Raw genomic sequence first — 21942 nt, forward strand, 5'->3', positions numbered from 1 at the left:
TGCACTGTTGTATTGTTTTGCACTGTTGTATTGTTTGTGTTGTGATGTATATTTTGTGTAATATGTGTAAGCACACTGAGAGCCACTGTACAAAGACAAATTCCTTGTTTGTGCAAACTTACTTGGCCAATAAAACCTGATTCTGATTCTGATTCTGGTGGACAGTGCCAAAGGATAGTGCCAAGATTTGCAACACATCTTTAGATTCAGTGACTGAATACAAACAGTAAACAGGGGGGAGTTTTCCATCTGAGACCAGCACGTGGTTGCTGGTGTGATGAGTGTTACGACTGGGGGCTCATAAGGCCTCAACAACCAACTTGTTAATGTGAATAGAGTTGACACCAGAACAGCTGGTGAATTGGAGCTGTTTTAGACACAACCTATAGAAATTGTCTTTAACCTAATACTTAAATAATAACCACAATATAGGAAGTATTTGAGGTTAGTGTTTGTTTCAGGATAGGGGAGTAGCAATGTGCACTTACATGTACGCACTTGGAAAGATAATATTATGTATTACTTAAGGCCTTTATAAGTACACTGTTACAAAGACATTTAGTGTAAGGTAGGAACAGTGTTTTTTTTACTACACTATTATTATTGTTTTCCACCCTGCACTCATCAAAGATGTTGGTTTGACAGGGTACAGCAACGTGAGATGGACGTGAGCGAATGGCAGGCTTTTCACCTCGGCTGTTGCCACGGTAATGTGTGGGTAGACGGCAGACATAATGGCGGAGTCAAATGGAACAAAGGCGTAAAGGGCAAATACGACAGAGGAACACCACCTACTGTAATCTGCCTCCTGTTTGGCCATCCTGGTCATGATTGAATTGAAATGTAGTGACAATAAAACTACCTGGATTGCTAGTGAATTCAATAACAATAATACAAAAATGTATCGCACTGAGGGAAAAAACTGCTGTTTTGTGTAATTGACATGTTGTTATCAACAGCAGATGTGAACGCCAAATTGATGATTACGCTTGAATGATTCACATGCAATTGGGCGCCTTCATAGCATGTCCACTGGTAATTGTCAATTCATAATGGCATGCAATTTAGCTTTTGGAAATTCATAAGGTGTAAAACACAAATGTGTCTGTCTCCATTAGCTGAAGCTAGCCTTGTATGATTTGATATGAGTATGTATGTGTGTGTGTGTGTAAGAGAGAGAGAGAAAGAAAGAGAGAGAGAGAATCATATGTGCAAATACGAATGCAAGTTTAAATATACATGTCAATGTCGACTCTCTACCTACAGTATTCAGACTGTGTGAGCCTCCTACAGTGCTTGCTAATATTGACAACTCATCGCTAAACATCAGTTTTCATCCTCTGGCACCTTTTTACTGTCCGAGTGCCAAAGACGCACAGAGGACAAACACCACCCTGCTCTTTCCTCCACTGCAAACGCCCGCCAGGTCCGTGATGTCCTACTGAGGTATGACGCACCACCCCAATAAGCTTGCATTCTGTGTAGTAGTCTGAAGCGGAATGGGACCTTTGTCTCTGATGAAGTGGTATGTGGTATATAGGACAGGGCTAGGGGGTTTTGTCACAAACCTCATCACAGCTGACCCTGATTGGGCCCTCCTTATTCACAGAGTGTCATCTTGATAATGACTCTCAGGGACACTTTATTATCCCTGCTGAAGAATCTGTGATGTTAATGTGTGTCAGGGTGGGTGTCTTTGGGTCCAAAGCCACAGAATGGGTGCAAGGGAATGTGGCTGCATGGACACGCGTGTGTTATGCAAGCTTTTTTTTTTGATGACACACGGGTAAGTGGGGAGCTTTTGCGAGTCACACACTGACCTTTTTTGTCCACAGATTTGACTTCTGGTTTGGCTGTGAGGGAGGAACAAAAAGAGCATGAGTCACAAAATACCGTGTTCCTGGCTGTAATCTGTTGTGGTGTTGTTTGTGTGAGTCGTGACAGAAGCGGGAATGTACAATGAAACTGTACCTCGTTAGTGCACAGTGAACTACTCGTTAGATGGACATTTTCATGTTACTTAACGCAACGTAAACATGCATACTTACATACAGGCACTGTATATACGAATATTTCCTCATTCATTCATTGTAAGTAAGTAAATAAGTAAGACTTTATTTATATAGCACATTTCGTACAAGAATTGCAGTTCAAAGTGCTAAAATTGGTCATTCATTGATTCATTCACTCTCCAGTCTGACTAGTTTTAAAGGTACACAAGAACATCACAGAGCCCTGCTTTTTCACCTTTTTGTGCTGGGCTCGGTCTGAGCTTCTCTTTGGGAGCGGCTTCTGCGACAGTCGGTGGGACTAAAATCAGGCCTATTAGATGCACACAAACATTTATTTTTTCATTTCATTCAAACAAGAGCCTTCACTTACAAAATATATCTGTACTTTGTGCTGACATGAATATATTGAAAACGTAAATGTAATCGAATAAAGTGAAATAGTTTTGTATGGTTGCAATGTATTTTCAATATTTATTTATATCTGTCTGCCCATACATGTGTCTGTCTATCTATATATGTACAGTATGTCTATCTATATCCATCTATACTGCATAAACAGAGATATAAAAACACAGGAAAAGAGAGTGAGTGAGCAAGAGAGATGGATAGACAGATAGATCTTCACGTATTTCATCCTATATTATCATTGGGTTTGGGTTGGGAGTTAGACTTTGCTCTCAGATTTTGTGAGGTGAAGAGAGGAGCCTTAAAGGAGGTTCAGAGAGAAGACAGGAATATTCTGGAGGTGAAATACCTTCTTTCTTCACCGGCTTCTTTTTGGCAGGTGCAGACTCTGAGGGAGGCCGAAGGTGAGGCAGCAGGAGAAATCAAGAAATCAAGACCAAATATGAGTCACTAGGGTGGAGGGTATATTTACATTTCAAGACAAAACGTCTGAATGAAATAAAACGAAATAAAACCTTAATATGCGTAAAGTATGTATAACATGGTCTGAATACTGCAAAGCATTATGACATATGTGTCTTATGTGTCTTTGTCATTTATGCTCTGGACTGTTGAATAAAGCCTGAATCTCTGCATCTGCATCCCGACTGTGCTATTATAATTGCATAATACTGCAATCTCCACGTCAGCACAAATTCCTGCTTTAATTGCTGCACCTTTTTTAACAGCTGCAGACTTGGCCCTGTCTTTGGACACCTCAGGCGCTAAAAAGAACAGAATGAAAAGCAATTACATGGCAGAATTTACTACAGCCCGGCTATTGAGAGATACAATGTTTACCACTGGCTTTCTGTAATTAACAGATCAGGATCTTTTCATTCACAGACCAACAGGAGAGAGCTGGCCATAATATTGGTCCTCAGAGCATGGTTGGAGCCCTACACATTACTACAAATGAGGCTGGAGAACCTCATTACTAGAAACCTTCAATGTCTAACAGTCTCTGAACTATATTTGTTTTACACAACTATATCATTTACCATGAATTAATTTAGCAGGAGCTTTTATCCAAAGAAAGGTACAGAACATGAAGTGTTCACATTTATCTGGGCTCTATAGGGATTGCACCCGTGACCTTGGTGGTGCTGTTAGCACGTGTTCCACCAGTTGAGCCACAGGAACTTCAAAAGAACCAGGTGTGATTAGGTAGCAACTGAATGCAAAGGTTGACCCCTGGGAGAATGTAAAGCCTGACTTACAGTCTCTAGATCAAAGGAAAACTCACACAAATGGAATGTTAAGACACAACACTACATGAATATAAATGTATTCACACATGTTAATATTCTTGCTACATAGATAAGTGTAGCGCCACATTCCTCAGAAGCTGATCCGTTGCCACTGGACAGCCGGACACACTAAGATACATCTTATATCAGCTTCTTTTCCCATTAGGATGCACCTTGTGCCCCTTCATTAAATATGTCATTACATATTTAATCTCCTGTTGCTATTAGTTACCCATTTTACCTTTTTTAGCAGTGGTCTTAGGTTTTCCTTGGGCCACAGTTTCTGCAGTGGTGCAAAATGAAGGGAACAATTGAGCTCTAAAACATATACAAGTGCATTGTATACAGACATGGTAGTATGATTACTGACCAATAATTACCTGTCTTTTTGGCCTTCTCTTTCAGGTCTTGTAGATGAGGAAGGGAAACTATTAACATAACAGTTTTGTGGAAATGGAATTTTGAAAATGTGTTTTTATATCTGGTCCATCTTACCACTCCTCACAATGCAAACTTCGTCCACATCTCTCTTGGCTGCAGGTGCTGAGAAATGGCAAATATGCACCGTTAGACGACGTATAATGTGATTTATTAATGCTGAACATATACCTCTGAGGAATAACACAGATGTCATGGTTCAAGTGAATTAGCATGTTAACAAGTAACACTTTAACCTTATGTCTTAACGGAGACGTACCGTGCATTCTCACTATGCCGTGTAGTAATTACCTTTTTTCTCTTCTGTCTTCTCTGTCTCAGCTGCTTCTGATAAGGATAAGGTAAGGAATTGTTAATGACAATGTAGCTAATTATCACAGAAATGCTGAAATTCTGTCCGGTCCTCAGTGCGGAATAAACTGCACAATCAGAAGAAATTAATGTACACATCACTTTGCTCTTTGCACTTTCATAACACACACACACACACACACACACACACACAAGCACAAGACCACTATCTTGCACTACCCATCCTCTCAAGCACAAGAACATTATTTATATTTTTTGCACTATCCACACCAGCAGCACAAGATCGCTTTCCTCCTGGACACAGACACTGTCAAAATCATTGCACATTACAATAGGGTCAGACCATTTTCCTTTATCTGGAAACACTCTGTGTGGAAATGTTCTCCCTATGTGTATGTATATATGTTCTCCCTATGTGTATGTGTATGTATATGTGATTTATGTATGTATGTCAGTGAGGTGTATAAGTGTATATGTGTATAAGCTACTGGATGACCTAAATTTCCCTCGGGATTAATAAAGTATCCATCTATCTATCTATCTATCTATCTATCTATCTATCTATCTATCTATCTATCTATCTGTACACCCTTCTTTGTCACAGCTGCCTTTTGTTTATCCACAAATCAAGTATTAGTCATGTTTGTATCAAACTTTAAGAATCGTACGTAGTCAATGATTGTTCAACAAACATAAAAAATGTTTCTGGCACTCTCTGTTAATATTTTTATTTCCATATGAATAGTTCCTGACCGGGCACAGCTAGTGTGTGTTTGTGTGTGTGTGTGTGTGTGTGTGTGTGTGTGTGTGTGTGTGTGTGTGTGTGTGTGTGTGTGTGTGTTTGTTACTGTGGCTTTTGGTTTCTTTGGCAGATCAAGTATCGGACATTTTACTTAATATGTGTTACAACAAATAGGTCCCGATCAGTTTAAATTGATGGGCCTGAATGAAATACTAATGAAATGAACTACCTGTTTCAGCAGGGTATGATGGTGGAGCAGTTGGATACACTGTTGTCAGAACAGGAACCTGAGGTACTGAAAAGTAATGTGCAATTGTTTTATCACTATATCACACTCTCATCCCTATACAAAATTAGGTAAAGGAGTAAGACCAATTCACTTATAGAAAGACACAACCTGAGGGGCAAGCAGCAAAGCATAAAGTAGCCAAAGATGTGGGTGTCTTTACCCCTGATTTGGTTGAGCGAATCTGAATCAGGGTCATGTAAATTCATCCGTTCGTATTAAATTTTTTCCCAGGTCACGTAAAATGCAGGCCGAGTGGTCAAAGTGAGATAAATCTCTGCCTAACTGCACATCAGAGGCAGTGTCCACGCCTCGCTCCAAAACGAAGAAGTTCAGCAATGAATAATTAAGTGATCAAATGCACACGCTGATACAGACTCTTATCAACCCAACCAGGGGAAAAATGACCTTGAAGCGATACATCAGGAGGGAGACATCAAAAAGCAGAGAGAAAGAAGTAAATCTAGGTCTCTCTTATTTCTTATTTATTTATATAAAAAAATATGCAAGTGAAAAATAATGCCTATGGCCCTAATCTACCTTTGAACGCAGATGGAAAAAAGTTTAACATGGGCTGCCTTCCCATTTTGTGTAGAGAGCATAGCACAGAGCACACAGTGAGAGTGAGAGTGTTAAGCTTTCAGTAAGCCTGCTGGACCTACAGTATACAGAGACACAGCAGCAGTAGCCTGTTGTCTAGTAGTGTCAATACTAGCAATTAAAGACCCCACTTCAATTTCACGCTCATATGAAATACCTGGGCCCATCTCCGGTGGCTTTGGATTGTCTGTGACTATATGATGCACTGCAACATAAATTATGGTCATGATGTAAGTGAGACAGATGAAATTGATAAACATTACTTTCATTAAAACTATAACAATGGAAAACTATACAATCACATTGAAAAGTGTTTTTGTGGGTCAGATGAAGTTTGAAGTATCACATAACAGGAATGTATATTTAGGAATGTATATTTATGCATAGGATATGGCATTGGGGTTTAAATAGTTTTAGTGTTTGTCCAACTGCGATGTACTTCAAAGCAAACATAGTATCACACCAGCCATCCATGGCTGGCTGTACTGGTTAAATGGAGTTCTCCTTGAATAGGTAACCAGTTGTTGTACTCACCATACCAGCCTGGAGGCGATGGGCAGTAGACTGGTGTTGGTCGGCATGGAGCAGCTGATAATCACATTGATTGTCAGATATTTCACCTCATCATTAACACAATGGCATCAACCAAATTAACAGACAAATACAAATACTGCTACATTTTGATTCCTAGAGTAACTCAAATATAAAACTACAGTAACAAAGATTCTGCAGCTCAAGAATTACTCTATTCTTGGTGTAATCAGACTGATCTAAAGCTGGTTTACCTTCAGTTGGAGGCAGAGCCACTTCAGCTGGTTTTGACTCTTCAGGTTTCTCTGTGGAGGTGAAATATATATGAAAATATATTTTGACAAGAAACTCTGTTCTCTTTCAATCGAAGAACTTCAACATCACCGTATGGGATACATCCTTTTACGTTGTGCGTTCCTGAAAACCTTCTTCAACCAACACCTGAATGGCTGAGTGCGTTATCTGTCACGGTGTATCGCCTCCGCGTATATAACGCCATTCACAGTGCAGTCTCAGCCTCTCACCTCCTTTCAGTGTGGTATCCACAGGAAAGTCAGAGAACCTTCTTGCTAGCGAGTGTTAGTGAATCTTACTAATGACTTTGAGTTCCTTGCAGTGTTTCTGGAACTTTTAAATTGGTTTCAGTTGGCAGCAGCCTCTGAAGGGGCTTTCCTCCAGCAGGTTTGATGGTATCTGGAATCATATTATTCCAGCTAGCTACCTACACTGCAGTTGCATTAGCTGGCTAGCTAACGTTCCTCTAATATTGAATTCTGTACTAATTGTATTATCACCCTTCTAGAGAAAACTACTACCTGAAAGCCCGGGGGACGGCCATGATGGCAAGGATTTGAACGGGCTGCCGGCTGTGTCACAAAAATGTTTGTCATCATGGAGAGACCTGAGTGTATTGACATGCGGTGTGTCCTTCGGTTCCACGCACACGGGTTTTGTTGACAGATGACTCACTTCATGGCCGGGGGGGGGGGGATATGTGTGAGGTGAGCCCAGTGAACGATCTGTGAAAAGGAGTGCAGAAGCATCTTCATATCAATGTGCTAGAACTGCTGCCAGTGTATCTTGCCCTGAAGCACTGCCCTGAACTTACCATTACTTTGGGACAGTGCATTTGGACAACTCTCTTTTCAATTAGGAACGAATACCCCCCGTTAGGGACCAATGCATTAGCCCATTAGTGGCCTTGCATGCTGTTATATGCCTTTTCCCCTCTCGCACTTCTCCAGTCAGTGCTCGACAAAGTTTGTGAAGAAAAACACGGTGATTCTGATTGCCCCATGTTTGTCAAGTCAGACATGGTTGGCGGACCTAATATCACTAGTAGATGGGGATCCATGGGAACTGCCGATACGCAGAGACCCTCTGAGAACTGGAAACTGGCAGCCTGACCACTGAACGGGATTGTTTATTAATGGAAGGTTTAACTGCGACAGTTGTTGAAACTATTCAGAGGTCGAGAGCACCGTCAATATGGTTGCTCTATTCGCTAAAGTGGCAAGTGCTGCTCGAAACCAGGACCTATCTGCATGTTCTATTGAAATGATTTTGCAGTTTTTGCAACACTTTGCAACACTATACGCGGAGGCGGTGCTCTGTGACAGATAGCACACTCAGGCATTCAGGCATTGGCTGTAGAAGAATTTCAGGAACACACATCAGAAAGTGGCATATCCCATCCAAAGGTGACGTCTCATGTTCTCCTCAGAGAACCGAAGTTACATACGTGACCCAACATTTTGACCATTGGGCAATTACATACTAGACAGTGGTTCTGAAATCTCCACACACACAAAAAAAAGAGAGTATGCATACCTTCCTTGGTGGAAACCATGTCTTCTTTCTTGGATTTGGATTCTATGGAAGAGTTTATCACTGTAACTGTGTTTTCCTTTTTAGTTGCAGAGAACCATTCTACCCCAAACTGATGATTCAGAGGCTGTGATTCTCTGACTCGTGACAATGTATTGTGTTTGCCGATCAGCTATAGACTGTGTGGATTGTACAGTGTACAAACAACTTTTCTGAAGAAATATAATTGTTTTGGTCAAATTTGATGTGAATATACATTATAACATTATAATTTATCATAATTATCATTATAAATTAGTTAAATTATATTTATAATCATAACAGCCATAACATCCATGCAGTATTAATTACCACAGTTTTAAAATTATGTTTATTCTGACAAGAAAGTTAACTGTTCAACTATGCATCAATATTTGTGTGTATGTGAGTGTGAAAGTTGGTGTGCACGTGTGTGTGTGTGTGTATTTTTCTTCCACTTCCACACACAAAATTAATCATATTTGTAATTGAAACTAATTCTAGATTCTACTTGTCTACAACAGTGGATGACTAATGATTAAATTAATGATAAAATTAAGTCCCATTTATTATGACTGATTCATGAGTTTTAGTTCCAAATTGGCCTTGAGTATGCCAGCAGAAAAGCATGTTTGGCATAAGCTCATTGTGTGTCTTTTTTAGTACTTTTATTTCTGAGAAAATAAAGGATTTCAGATCAGGATCAGGATTTTCCTCTCTCATGATGGCTTAATCAAGCTTACAGAAAGTTTCTTACGGCTGCCAGAGATAACCACAAGACTGTATAAGTGGAAATATAAGAGGGATTTTCAAGCCCCAGTAAATGTCATGGTGGTGTTTGTTTTGCATATTGATATGCCCAATTAAAACCAATCTGCTCTTATTCAGTGGCGAAAGTCAATTTTGCTTGCTGTAAAACTGTGAATTAGCACCCCCCTGTTTAATTAGGACAGTAGAAAAAGGTTTTGTGTAATACCATCTTGGAAGTCTACCCTTTGTGGATTAAGTGTTACATTCTTAAGAACCTCAATCACTGAAAACAAACATGATATGTGAGGGCTTTTAAAACTAAATAAAATAATGCACTAATCTAAACTTTAATAAAAAACAAATTAAAATAAATGTAATGATTACCATGAAGGAACTACTGTGTGCAGTCTGAAGTCAACGTAAAATGTAACTAACATTGTATCTTTCTCCTTCATACCGCAAACATAGTTTTGTTATGCAGTATAAAAGCAAGGCACGACAACTATTTGAATCATAGAATCACATCTAACTAAACAACCTCTAAAAGTTATCTATTCAAGCCAAATCATTGGATTACCACATCACTTTATGTTATGTACTGATAGGTGAATGTGTGTGGGCAGCTTGACTAATAAACATGTTAAATGTCAAATGCATTAACTACCTGTAGTGCAAAGAGTTGAATATATATATACATGATTACTGCTGCATTGGGCTACTGTCTTGTTGAAGGTTGCTGTTGAATACATTAATTGTATATTTTTTGGATTAAGATTTAACCATGGTCTCAGAGCCCTTTAGATTTGCTTTCTCACTGAGCAAAAGTTATAGCCTGACGATGTCATACTCATAATTCTAGTCAGAATATGAGTCTGATATCGCTCCATTGGGCTGTGATTATGGGGCGTGTTTCAACCGAACCAGGAAAAAAAATGCATCTTTGCTCAATTGGATATACCGGTACCTACAACCAATCAGAGCAACGTAGTATGACTATAACGTACATTTACATTTACATTTAGTCATTTAGCAGACGCTTTTATCCAAAGCGACTTACATATGTGCGACTTACAATGTATACACATTTTACATTTACACTGATGGCACACTGCACATCAGGAGCAATTGGGGGTTCAGTGCCTTGCTCAAGGACACTTCGACAGGGAATCGAGCTAGCAACCTTCTGATTACTAAACGACTTCTTTACCTCCTGTACCACTGCCGCCCCAACGTAGACCCTCTGGGCCAGCTGATAAATTAAACTTTTACCGGATCCCGTACACTGTAAACCCAAACAGTTCTACTAACTTATTAACATTATGTATTCAGTACTTAAAACCTGGTATTTAGTTGACCCAACTTTAAATGTATCAGTTTTCTGAGCAGGTGAAGACGTTTTAATTGTATTGGAATGTATTTGTTTGAGTAAACATTGCCTGATAACTCATATTTTTTTAGTTTCATTCAAACGTGACGTCTGACGTCATCAACGTCGTTGCAGGACGTGTTCAGAACAGAATCAGAGATCTTGTGATGAGAGACAGAGACAGCAGACTTAATAATTGTATAGTATCAGTTAGACTTCTATAAGCATGTTCCTCCTGTAGAAGAGGAGTCGACCAACTTCGTAGGGTGACCATATTTGAGTTTGTGAAAAAGAGGACACTTCGTCGCGGGGAGGGGCGTGGTAGTGTGTAGCATACAGATGACCCCGCCCCCTCCCCCCGCGACGGAATTTTGACACCTTTTCCACATGCAGATGTCATGTGCTGTTGTAAACAATGCAACTAGTGGAAGCGGCACAGTGCTCAGTGTTGCCAGATTGGAAATGGTGAAGTATCATATTAAATGCTCAAAATGGTCGTCTTTGGAGGATAATTATCGTGCATCTGGCAACACTGAGAGGCCGGTCGACCAATGACAGTTCTCGCTACAGACAGAGCTTGTGCTAGAAGGTGGAACGTAAGGGAGATACCCTTTCCTAAACTTGTAAGGGCGTAAAACTAGTTTGTGAAGGACCCAGAGAAACACAAATATCCGACGAGGCAAAATCCCGGACGATTTTGCAATCTCTGCCGGACGCATGTCCGGGTAAAAGAGGACGTCTGGTCACCCCACCAAAGGAGATATTTTAGTAATCCTGTCGCTGCTAAGCGTCCTTATCTGGTAAGTAAACAGTGTTTTTTAGGTGTTTTTGCGACAAAATTGCGGGAGCAAGTGAAATTGCGATATTAAGTGGCGAATTTCCCTCTTTGTAATTATTATTGAGTAATCACGTTTTGGCTGTCAAGTAGCAAGTTCAGTTGCACGACTGTTGGCGCTAGCGGCTAGGAAGCTAAAGAGCTAAATAACTAGTTAGTGGGTTATTTCCCCCCAAATATGTTCATGTGCAAAGTAAACAACAATCAATTGTTTATGTTGAAAACAACTCATGTTCTACAGAAACACCATATAATTCATATCAGCATGCTAATGTTATATGTAACTTTTTAGCAGCTAGCTAGATTCTATGTGTTTTAATGGATCTGATGGATAAAAGTGTTTGCAGCAAGCTAACAATAATGGTCGAGAACTTCAGTTACTTAAGACCTACAATATTCTTTTTGCCCTGAAAGCATTCGTGTTGCATATAAACAACAAACCGATTTGATGTAGACATATAAGAAGAGGAGTCAACCAAAGGAGATATTTTTGTGTACAAGCAGAAGCCATCACGGACTGGCAAGACAGCAGAGGTGCTACGGGTGATCCTTGAGGCTTATGACCTTCAGGTATGTCTAGGATTAACTGCACAACAGTGATCACATTTTGTTTGTTACTGAAACTTTAATATTAGTTGATACTATGTATTATTAATTGCCAGTTTTTTTTGTAAGTGTTTCCATTGAAACTCTCCTGGTAATTGTATTGATGGTGTTTTGCAGGAGGAAGAGGAGCCATATTTTGATGATGCTCCTGTTGCTCTCCTTACATCGGGTCCCGACCCCTTCAGCTGCGAGAACATCTTTGAATTGGGTGCAGAGGATTTCTGAGGCATTTATGTTGTTGTTTGGCCTGACATATGCTTTCAATTTAGAATATCCCAAAAAAACTCACGCACACCCCTGCTAGCAACCTTCTGATTACTAAACGACTTCTTTACCTCCTGTACCACTGCCGCCCCAACGTAGACCCTCTGGGCCAGCTGATAAATTAAACTTTTACCGGATCCCGTACACTGTAAACCCAAACAGTTCTACTAACTTATTAACATTATGTATTCAGTACTTAAAACCTGGTATTTAGTTGACCCAACTTTAAATGTATCAGTTTTCTGAGCAGGTGAAGACGTTTTAATTGTATTGGAATGTATTTGTTTGAGTAAACATTGCCTGATAACTCATATTTTTTTAGTTTCATTCAAACGTGACGTCTGACGTCATCAACGTCGTTGCAGGACGTGTTCAGAACAGAATCAGAGATCTTGTGATGAGAGACAGAGACAGCAGACTTAATAATTGTATAGTATCAGTTAGACTTCTATAAGCATGTTCCTCCTGTAGAAGAGGAGTCGACCAACTTCGTAGGGTGACCATATTTGAGTTTGTGAAAAAGAGGACACTTCGTCGCGGGGAGGGGCGTGGTAGTGTGTAGCATACAGATGACCCCGCCCCCTCCCCCCGCGACGGAATTTTGACACCTTTTCCACATGCAGATGTCATGTGCTGTTGTAAACAATGCAACTAGTGGAAGCGGCACAGTGCTCAGTGTTGCCAGATTGGAAATGGTGAAGTATCATATTAAATGCTCAAAATGGTCGTCTTTGGAGGATAATTATCGTGCATCTGGCAACACTGAGAGGCCGGTCGACCAATGACAGTTCTCGCTACAGACAGAGCTTGTGCTAGAAGGTGGAACGTAAGGGAGATACCCTTTCCTAAACTTGTAAGGGCGTAAAACTAGTTTGTGAAGGACCCAGAGAAACACAAATATCCGACGAGGCAAAATCCCGGACGATTTTGCAATCTCTGCCGGACGCATGTCCGGGTAAAAGAGGACGTCTGGTCACCCCACCAAAGGAGATATTTTAGTAATCCTGTCGCTGCTAAGCGTCCTTATCTGGTAAGTAAACAGTGTTTTTTAGGTGTTTTTGCGACAAAATTGCGGGAGCAAGTGAAATTGCGATATTAAGTGGCGAATTTCCCTCTTTGTAATTATTATTGAGTAATCACGTTTTGGCTGTCAAGTAGCAAGTTCAGTTGCACGACTGTTGGCGCTAGCGGCTAGGAAGCTAAAGAGCTAAATAACTAGTTAGTGGGTTATTTCCCCCCAAATATGTTCATGTGCAAAGTAAACAACAATCAATTGTTTATGTTGAAAACAACTCATGTTCTACAGAAACACCATATAATTCATATCAGCATGCTAATGTTATATGTAACTTTTTAGCAGCTAGCTAGATTCTATGTGTTTTAATGGATCTGATGGATAAAAGTGTTTGCAGCAAGCTAACAATAATGGTCGAGAACTTCAGTTACTTAAGACCTACAATATTCTTTTTGCCCTGAAAGCATTCGTGTTGCATATAAACAACAAACCGATTTGATGTAGACATATAAGAAGAGGAGTCAACCAAAGGAGATATTTTTGTGTACAAGCAGAAGCCATCACGGACTGGCAAGACAGCAGAGGTGCTACGGGTGATCCTTGAGGCTTATGACCTTCAGGTATGTCTAGGATTAACTGCACAACAGTGATCACATTTTGTTTGTTACTGAAACTTTAATATTAGTTGATACTATGTATTATTAATTGCCAGTTTTTTTTGTAAGTGTTTCCATTGAAACTCTCCTGGTAATTGTATTGATGGTGTTTTGCAGGAGGAAGAGGAGCCATATTTTGATGATGCTCCTGTTGCTCTCCTTACATCGGGTCCCGACCCCTTCAGCTGCGAGAACATCTTTGAATTGGGTGCAGAGGATTTCTGAGGCATTTATGTTGTTGTTTGGCCTGACATATGCTTTCAATTTAGAATATCCCAAAAAAACTCACGCACACCTTCTCATACAGAACCTTTGTATGTGTTTGGATGACAACAAACCTCTGAAACCGTCCTTACTCACCTTAAAAAATTATTTGTTGAAATAAACGATTTGTTGTTGACTTGTTAACTTTGTAACGCTGTTCTTTAAAGCTTTGATGTAATCTTTTATTTTGTCAGTTGTTTTACAAGAAATATAAATGATGTGATACCTCTTAAGTTTTTCTCATCTCACTCTTTTTAATAGAGTCTTACATAGATTTGAATGTTTCTTGTAGAGTAACTTTCAGTTTGAAGTCAGTTTGTAAACAGAACCAGAAAATCAGTATATGTGGTCAATAATTGAAAATAAGTAGTGCTCACTTAAAAAAAGTTAGCTATTTAAGTATTACCTACTCAGAATAATCAAGCGGAGTTAACTTTAAAAAAGTAAGCTTATTAAGTATTATTTACTTAGAATAATTAAGTTGAACTCTTTCACCAATATTAAGTGCACTGAACTTGATTTTTAAGGCTTAAAACTTAATTTTATTTTGTGTTGTTGAGTGAAAATAATTTAGTACATAGAGATTAAAATATTTAAGTATAAAAATATTTGAATATAAGTTCAGTGAACTTAGAAATTATGAAAATGATAACAAAATAAATCAGTTTAGCCGATGTATCATTTTTAAGTTAAGTTTACTTAAAAATAATAATATATGTACTCAAATTTTATTATGTAATCGGTTACATCAAAAGTGTTAAGTACTCTGAACTTGTTCAGGTTTACAGTGTAGGAAGGACGGCAAAAACATCTTTTCGATCGACAAATGCCTTGATCACGTTTCTCTGTTCCTCTTTCAAAATGAATGTGCTGTCAATATCTTCTAAAACAGACTCGAATCTCCACATTTCAGCTCTCCAGCGGCAGCCATGTTTTTTGAAAACAAATTCAACCCAAGCGCTCTTTGGTGACGTGTTGATTACGTTACGGTTGATCATCTGTCCATCATCGTATAAAGCCCGCCCTGACAATTTGATTGGTCTATCTATCTCCTCACAGATTTTTGTGAGGAGATAGTTTCTCCCCAATGGAGCGATGCCAGACCGAACTTCCCAACCTACATTTTTGTGGGCGGGGCTAAGTTCGTCTGGCATCCAGGCTACAAAAGTTATTAAATAGCCAGGGAAGTCTCAGAGAGAGAGAAGGAATACATTTTGGTGTAAATGAACAAGCTGCAATGTCTTCATGGTTATAACAGTCTTGTGTGAACTCAGAAATTACAAATAATTCATCAGATTTGGGAACGCTCAACAATTCAATACAAGCATATAAGATAGAAACCCAAGACACAACATACCTTTCTGTTTCTGTGGTGCTTCTTTGGGAGCATCAGCTTCTGGAAACAGAAAAATTATAACTTAACTTTGATGACAACGTCAAAAATGTTATTAGATGTTATGGAGGTTGACTTTGTATATGTTATGTACTTAGTTTTTTTAGGTAAGAGGGTACAATTAAGTTTCAATTTCAGTCTTAAAAGTACCTTTCTTTATGGATAAAAAAAATGTATGATTGTGATGGTTTTTAAGCGTTAGTATGCTAGACGTTGTATTGAATTGACTACTGAAAGCTGAAGCAGTGAAGCCTAGAGATTTCAAAGATCCTCTTAATATCAAAATGAGTGTTGTTCTAATATAAGGGCAGTTATAATATGTAGATTTCAAATGGTTCAACCTGGGCGCTATTTATAAATCGTTTTAGGTCCAAACTTTCAGTAAGGACAATAAACAATCGAAATCGGTCCAGTATTGAGTCAGAAGTCTAAAACCGGCAACCGCAAAAATGCTATATTAAGGAATCCTATGAGGCAAACCAGCACGTCAAAGCAAACCGCTTGTTTTTGCCACTGACAGGCTCGTAAATGTTTTAATAAGGGTCTGACAACATTTAAAGGATCCATACAGAGATACACCTGCCTATAACTGTTGGCAAACTATAGAAAATGACTGTTTGTACAGATTCCATGATATTTCTGTTTCCGGTTTTAGCATTCTAACTCACTGCTGGAGCCAAAAAGATCTAAAAATAGGGTCCAGGTTGAAAAATCCCAAAGCTTCCCTTTACAGAAATGTAACTGAAGTCATGTCTAAACAGACATGTCAGATTGACCATCATTTGCATTGGCAATGCATTTAAGAGGGCTGTGAAGTCGAAGCCAGTGTTATCTTAGCAAAGGCTGCGGTATGTGGCTGTAAGAGTGAAACTGTGGTGCTTTAAGACAGTGTAGGACTTTGTGCAGAGTGATTGCGTTTCCATGGGGAAAACACATCAACCTATAATAATAATAATCTAACAGTTATAGCTTGCTTTTATGCCATGATGAGGAAGGAAACTGAAAGAAGTATTATTTGTGATAACCACCTGTAGAATGAATTATTGTTGGTCAATACATCCCATCTCCCAGTGGTTACAACAGGAAAAAAGCAATAGTCACTTATTCTTTATAACAAGAAATCAATTTAAATCGAGTTTTGATTCAGTGTGGGTGAATATTGAGTGGGGGGCTCCATACCACAATAGCACAATATCATGACACAAAACAGATACATATTATTTGCAAGCTGATAAACACATCTGGCAACAGAGGTGTGACAGCAAAGTGTGCACACTTCTGCCCCTGTTCCCCTTGGGAACATTCTGTGTGTGAGAGAGAGAGTGAGATAGGCTGGGGGTGCGAGGGGTGTTCTCACGCAACAAACTGGTTAATTTCAGACATTTAGCCTTTACTTGAGTGCATTTCAAGCTTGAGGGCATTAATAAACAGGGCTGGAGAACACATACTCTTTTTGCCAGAGGAAACCTTGGGGGCTGTGAAGAAGACAATCTGTGGTTAAATACATGCAAAATAATAAGGATAATTAAAATGAAAATGAAAATAATAAAAGCAAATAGAAGACGACAGACCCTGAAGCAAACAAACACATATAAATCCACTGGCTGTCACTGTTGAAACTTACATCTAACCAGCAGGGTGCAGTATTGCTTGATGCAAATGAGCACTGTCTGTCTGTCACTCATTCACTGCACAAACCAGCAACACTCAGAAGCTTACAATGATCCAGAAAAAAATCCTTAGTATTTGAAAGGAAAAATAGCATCTAATAGATGACTTTCTCTCCCCACGCTAAGCCACTGACACTTTGACACACTGACACATTTGACATGGTAAATAGTGATACTAACATATTGCACATAAAAAGTATATGGCAAAGCTCAACTAGTCTTACTGTGGGCAAAAGCACATGGGACTATCATACCCTTTTTATCTTCTGTCTTTTTCATCTTTTCCTCCTTTTTGGCTGTAACAAAATGATAATGCACAAAGTCAAACCTTTGATGCTAATTAGTGCAAGGCCATTGACATTTACAGCCAATGGACATAGGCTGTACACAATATACTGCAAAGCATATTGCATATCAAAAATGGCAAAGCTCTCCTGTTAACTGAAGGCAAAAGCAAATGGAGCTATCATACCCTTTTTATCGTCTGTCTTTATCATCTTTTCCTTCTTTTTGGCTGTAATATAAGCATAACATACTAAATCAAACATGTGATACTAACTAGACTTTTACCACACTTTGTGTTTTCAAAGAACGCATTCTGCACCAAAGTCAGCATTTGATGTGCTCTGATGGTGTTAAATATAGTGGCTCACTTTTGATCAGTTTATAATGATAACAAGCTTTTACTTTAAGTGTGTGTATGCTTCATGCACCTTCTAGTTAATCTTCACCTTAAAGCTGAACTATCATCCTTCATCTCATCTAATAGATTACGTTCTCTCCTCATTCTAAGCCACTGATATTTGTATTTGACATCGGAAATAGTGATACAAGCATATTGCATATACAAATAATATGGCAAAGCTCAACTAGTCTTACTGTGGGCAAAAGCACATGGGACTATCATACCCTTTTTATCATCTGTCTTTTTCATCTTTTCCTCCTTTTTGGCTGTAACAAAATGATAATGCACAAACTCAAACATTTGATGCTAATTAGTGCAAGGCCATTGACATTTACAGCCAATGAACATAGGCTGTACACAATATACTGTAAAGCATATTGCATATTGAAAATGGCAAAGCTCTCCTGTTAACTGAAGGCAAAAGCACATGGAGATATCATACCCATTTTATCGTCTGTCTTTATCATCTTTTCCTCCTTTTCGGCTGAAATAAAATAGTATGCACAAAGTCAAACCTTTGATGCTAATTACTGATTACCAGACTTTAGTTTAGATTTTGTGTTTTCTCATTTGCACCAAAGCCAGTCTGTCACTCATCAACTACGCAAAATAGCAACACTCAGAAGCTTACAATGATCTATAAAAAATCCTTAGTATTTGAAGGGAAATTGTTGTGTCAATATTTGTCACTTAATGATTAATTAATCACATCTTTTGGATGAGATTGTACTGTGAACTACTAACTCAACTATTGACATTTCTCTCATCTAAAAGGCGACTTCTTTGGCTTTTTCTCTCTGCTCATGCGAGGCCATTGACATTTAAAGCCAATGGACATAGGCTGCACACAGTATACTGTAAAGCATATTGCATATCAAAAATGGCAAAGTTCTCCTGCTGACTGAAGGCAAAAGCACATGGGACTATCATACCCTTTTTATCGTCTGTCTCCTTCACATTTTCCTTCTTTTTGGCTGTAATATAAACATAACATACTAAATCAAACATGTGATACTAACTAGACTTTTACCACACTTTGTGTTTTCAAAGAACGCATGCTGCAGTAAAGTCAGCATTTGATGTGCTCTGATGGTGTGAAATATAGTGGCTCACTTTTGATCAGTTTATAATGATAACAAGCTTTTACTTTAAGTGTGCGTATGCTTCATGCACCTTCTAGTTAATCTTCACCTTAAAGCTGAACTATCATCCTTCATCTCATCTAATAGATTACGTTCTCTCCTCATGCTAAGCCACTGATATTTGTATTTGACATCGGAAATAGTGATACAAGCTTGTTGCACATACAAATAATATGGCAAAGCTCAACTAGTCTTACTGAAGGCAAAAGCACATGGGACTATCATACCCTTTTTATCTTCTGTCTTTTTCATCTTTTCCTCCTTTTTGGCTGTAACAAAAATGATAATGCACAAACTCAAACCTTTGATGCTAATTAGTGCAAGGCCATTGACATTTACAGCCAATGGACATAGGCTGTACACAATATACTGCTAAGCATATTGCATATTAAAAATGGCAAAGCTCTCCTGTTAACTGAAGGCAAAAGCACATGGAGATATACCCTTTTTATCGTCTGTCTTTATCATCTTTTCCTCCTTTTCGGCTGTAATAAAATAGTAATGCACAGAGTCAAACCTTTCATGCTAATTAGTGATTACCAGACTTTATCTCAGATTTTGTGTTTTCTCCTTTGCACCAAAGTCAATCTGTCACTCATCAACTACGCAAAATAGCAGCACTCTGAAGATTACAATGATCTATAAAAATCCTTAGTCTTTGAAAGGAAATTGTTGTGTCAATAACTGTCACTTAATGATTAATTAATCACATCTTTCGGAGGAGATTGTATTGTCATGGGGGTCTGAACTACTACCTCAACTATTGACATTTCTCTCATCTAAAAGGTGGCTTCCTTGACTTTTTTCTCTCTGCTCATGCAAGGCCATTGACATTTACAGCCAATGGACATAGGCTGTACACAATATACTGTAAAGCATATTGCATATCAAAAATGGCAAAGCTCTCCTGCTAACTGAAGGCAAAAGCACATTGAGATATCATACCCTTTTTATCGTCTGTCTCCTTCACATTTTCCTTCTTTTTGGCTGTAATATAAGCATAACATACTAAATCAAACATGTGATACTAACTAGACTTTTACTACACTTTGTGTTTCCGAGAACGCATGCTGCAGTAAAGTCAGCATTGGATGTGCTCTGATGGTGTGAAATATAGTGGCTCACTTTTGATCAGTTTATAATGATAACAAGCTTTTACTTTAGGTGTGGGTATGCTTCATGCTCCTTCTAGTTAATCTTCACCTTAAAGCTGAACTATCATCCTTCATCTCATCTAATAGATTACGTTCTCTCCTCACGCTAAGCCACTGATATTTGTATTTGACATCGGAAATAGTGATACAAGCTTGTTGCACATACAAATAATATTGCAAAGCTCAACTAGTCTTACTGAAGGCAAAAGCACATGGGACTATCATACCCTTTTTATCATCTGTCTTTTTCATCTTTTCCTCCTTTTTGGCTGTAACAAAACGATAATGCACAAAGTCAAACCTTTGATGCTAATTAGTGCAAGGCCATTGACATTTACAGCCAATGGACATAGGCTGTACACAATATACTGCAAAGCATATTGCATATTGAAAATGGCAAAGCTCTCCTGTTAACTGAAGGCAAAAGCACATGGAGATATCATACCCTTTTTATCATCTTTCTTTTTCATCTTTTCCTCCTTTTTGGCTGTAACAAAATGATAATGCACAAAGTCAAACCTTTGATGCTAATTAGTGCAAGGCCATTGACATTTACAGCCAATGGACATAGGCTGTACACAATATACTGCAAAGCATATTGCATATTAAAAATGGCAAAGCTCTCCTGCTAACTGAAGGCAAAAGCACATGGAGATATCATACCCTTTTTATCCTCTGTCTCCTTCACATTTTCCTCCTTTTCGGCTGTAATAAAATAGTAATGCACAAAGTCAAATCTTTCATGTTAATTAGTGATTACCAGACTTTAGTTTATATTTTGTGTTTTCTAAGTTGCACCAAAGCCATTATATAACTGCAGTATAGAAATCATTTACAGCATTCCCATCAATGTCTTTTAGAAGGGCAGACAATATACCTTCATTAGCTACTTTTATCTCCTCGGCCTGGCCTAAGGACATTTACAAACACTACACTTACTGTCCATGCTAATAGGATAAATTATATATCTGTACTTGTCCACTAGCTACATATGGAGCTTCCATACCATCTTTATCTTTTGTCTTCTTAATCTTTTCCTCTTTCTTTTCCGTAATGTCGAGTGACAAAAAAAAAAACATGCACAGGTAAATGTCTATATTGCTGAAATAACATACAGGCTATACATTATCGGGTCATACTTTATATTCTATACAGTATTTGATGCTGATCTGTTTTTCTTATCTGGATGATCTATTTACAAATTCGAAACTCATATCGTAGCTTACTTGATATAACTTTTATCTTCAATGTAAAAAAGGACAGAATCATATGGAAGGCAAAACAGTTCCATACCGTCATCTCTCTTGGCAAACAGATTACATACTGTATGAAAGTGACTGGATATCTAACTTTGAAATGTACAGCCCAGTGCTGTGCTTGTTGATGTACTGATTTGACTGTCTATAATCTAATTCTAATCTACATATAGCTAAATACCTGGTGTCTTTTTCACTTTCTCCGGCTTAGGTTTCTCAGGTTCAGCTGTAAGGTACAAGTAAGCAACGGTTCAGTATTTATCACTTTATCAGCAGCTGAAAATATGTGAATTGCACTATTACTCCTGGCCACAAGATGGTGGCTTTGAGTCTAAAACAGTGTTCAACACAGACCGTTCAAGGGCTTCCTTCAGAGTGCTTGTTTAAGATGATTAAATATAAACAACAAAGAAAGCTCCTAAAGTA

The 21942-nt window shown here is 38.6% G+C and overlaps 1 protein-coding gene across 22 annotated transcripts in view; it reads right to left on the minus strand.

Annotated features, from left to right (window-relative positions):
* The window catches only part of trdn (triadin), a 68173-nt gene that overhangs the window by 11399 nt on the left and 34832 nt on the right, over window positions 1-21942 (minus strand). For 13 of the 22 annotated variants that reach the window (XM_031582233.2, XM_031582253.2, XM_031582231.2 and 10 more), the window contains 18 exons: window positions 21698-21742; window positions 20924-20965; window positions 20706-20747; window positions 17058-17084; window positions 15574-15612; window positions 8446-8487; window positions 6870-6920; window positions 6619-6672; window positions 6242-6289; window positions 5428-5493; window positions 4436-4471; window positions 4202-4249; window positions 4087-4113; window positions 3948-3989; window positions 3134-3181; window positions 2767-2805; window positions 2248-2322; window positions 1821-1853 (listed from right to left, as the gene is read on the minus strand). In XM_031582233.2, coding sequence (XP_031438093.1) covers window positions 1821-1853; window positions 2248-2322; window positions 2767-2805; window positions 3134-3181; window positions 3948-3989; window positions 4087-4113; window positions 4202-4249; window positions 4436-4471; window positions 5428-5493; window positions 6242-6289; window positions 6619-6672; window positions 6870-6920; window positions 8446-8487; window positions 15574-15612; window positions 17058-17084; window positions 20706-20747; window positions 20924-20965; window positions 21698-21742 — 804 coding nt within the window. The remainder of the gene's footprint in view (window positions 1-1820; window positions 1854-2247; window positions 2323-2766; window positions 2806-3133; window positions 3182-3947; window positions 3990-4086; window positions 4114-4201; window positions 4250-4435; window positions 4472-5427; window positions 5494-6241; window positions 6290-6618; window positions 6673-6869; window positions 6921-8445; window positions 8488-15573; window positions 15613-17057; window positions 17085-20705; window positions 20748-20923; window positions 20966-21697; window positions 21743-21942) is intronic. The other 9 variants (XM_031582248.2, XM_031582243.2, XM_031582245.2 and 6 more) reach the window with 7 other exon arrangements.

The sequence above is a fragment of the Clupea harengus genome, chromosome 15 (genome assembly GCF_900700415.2).
Source record: "Clupea harengus chromosome 15, Ch_v2.0.2, whole genome shotgun sequence".
Taxonomy (NCBI): Eukaryota; Metazoa; Chordata; class Actinopteri; order Clupeiformes; family Clupeidae; genus Clupea; species Clupea harengus.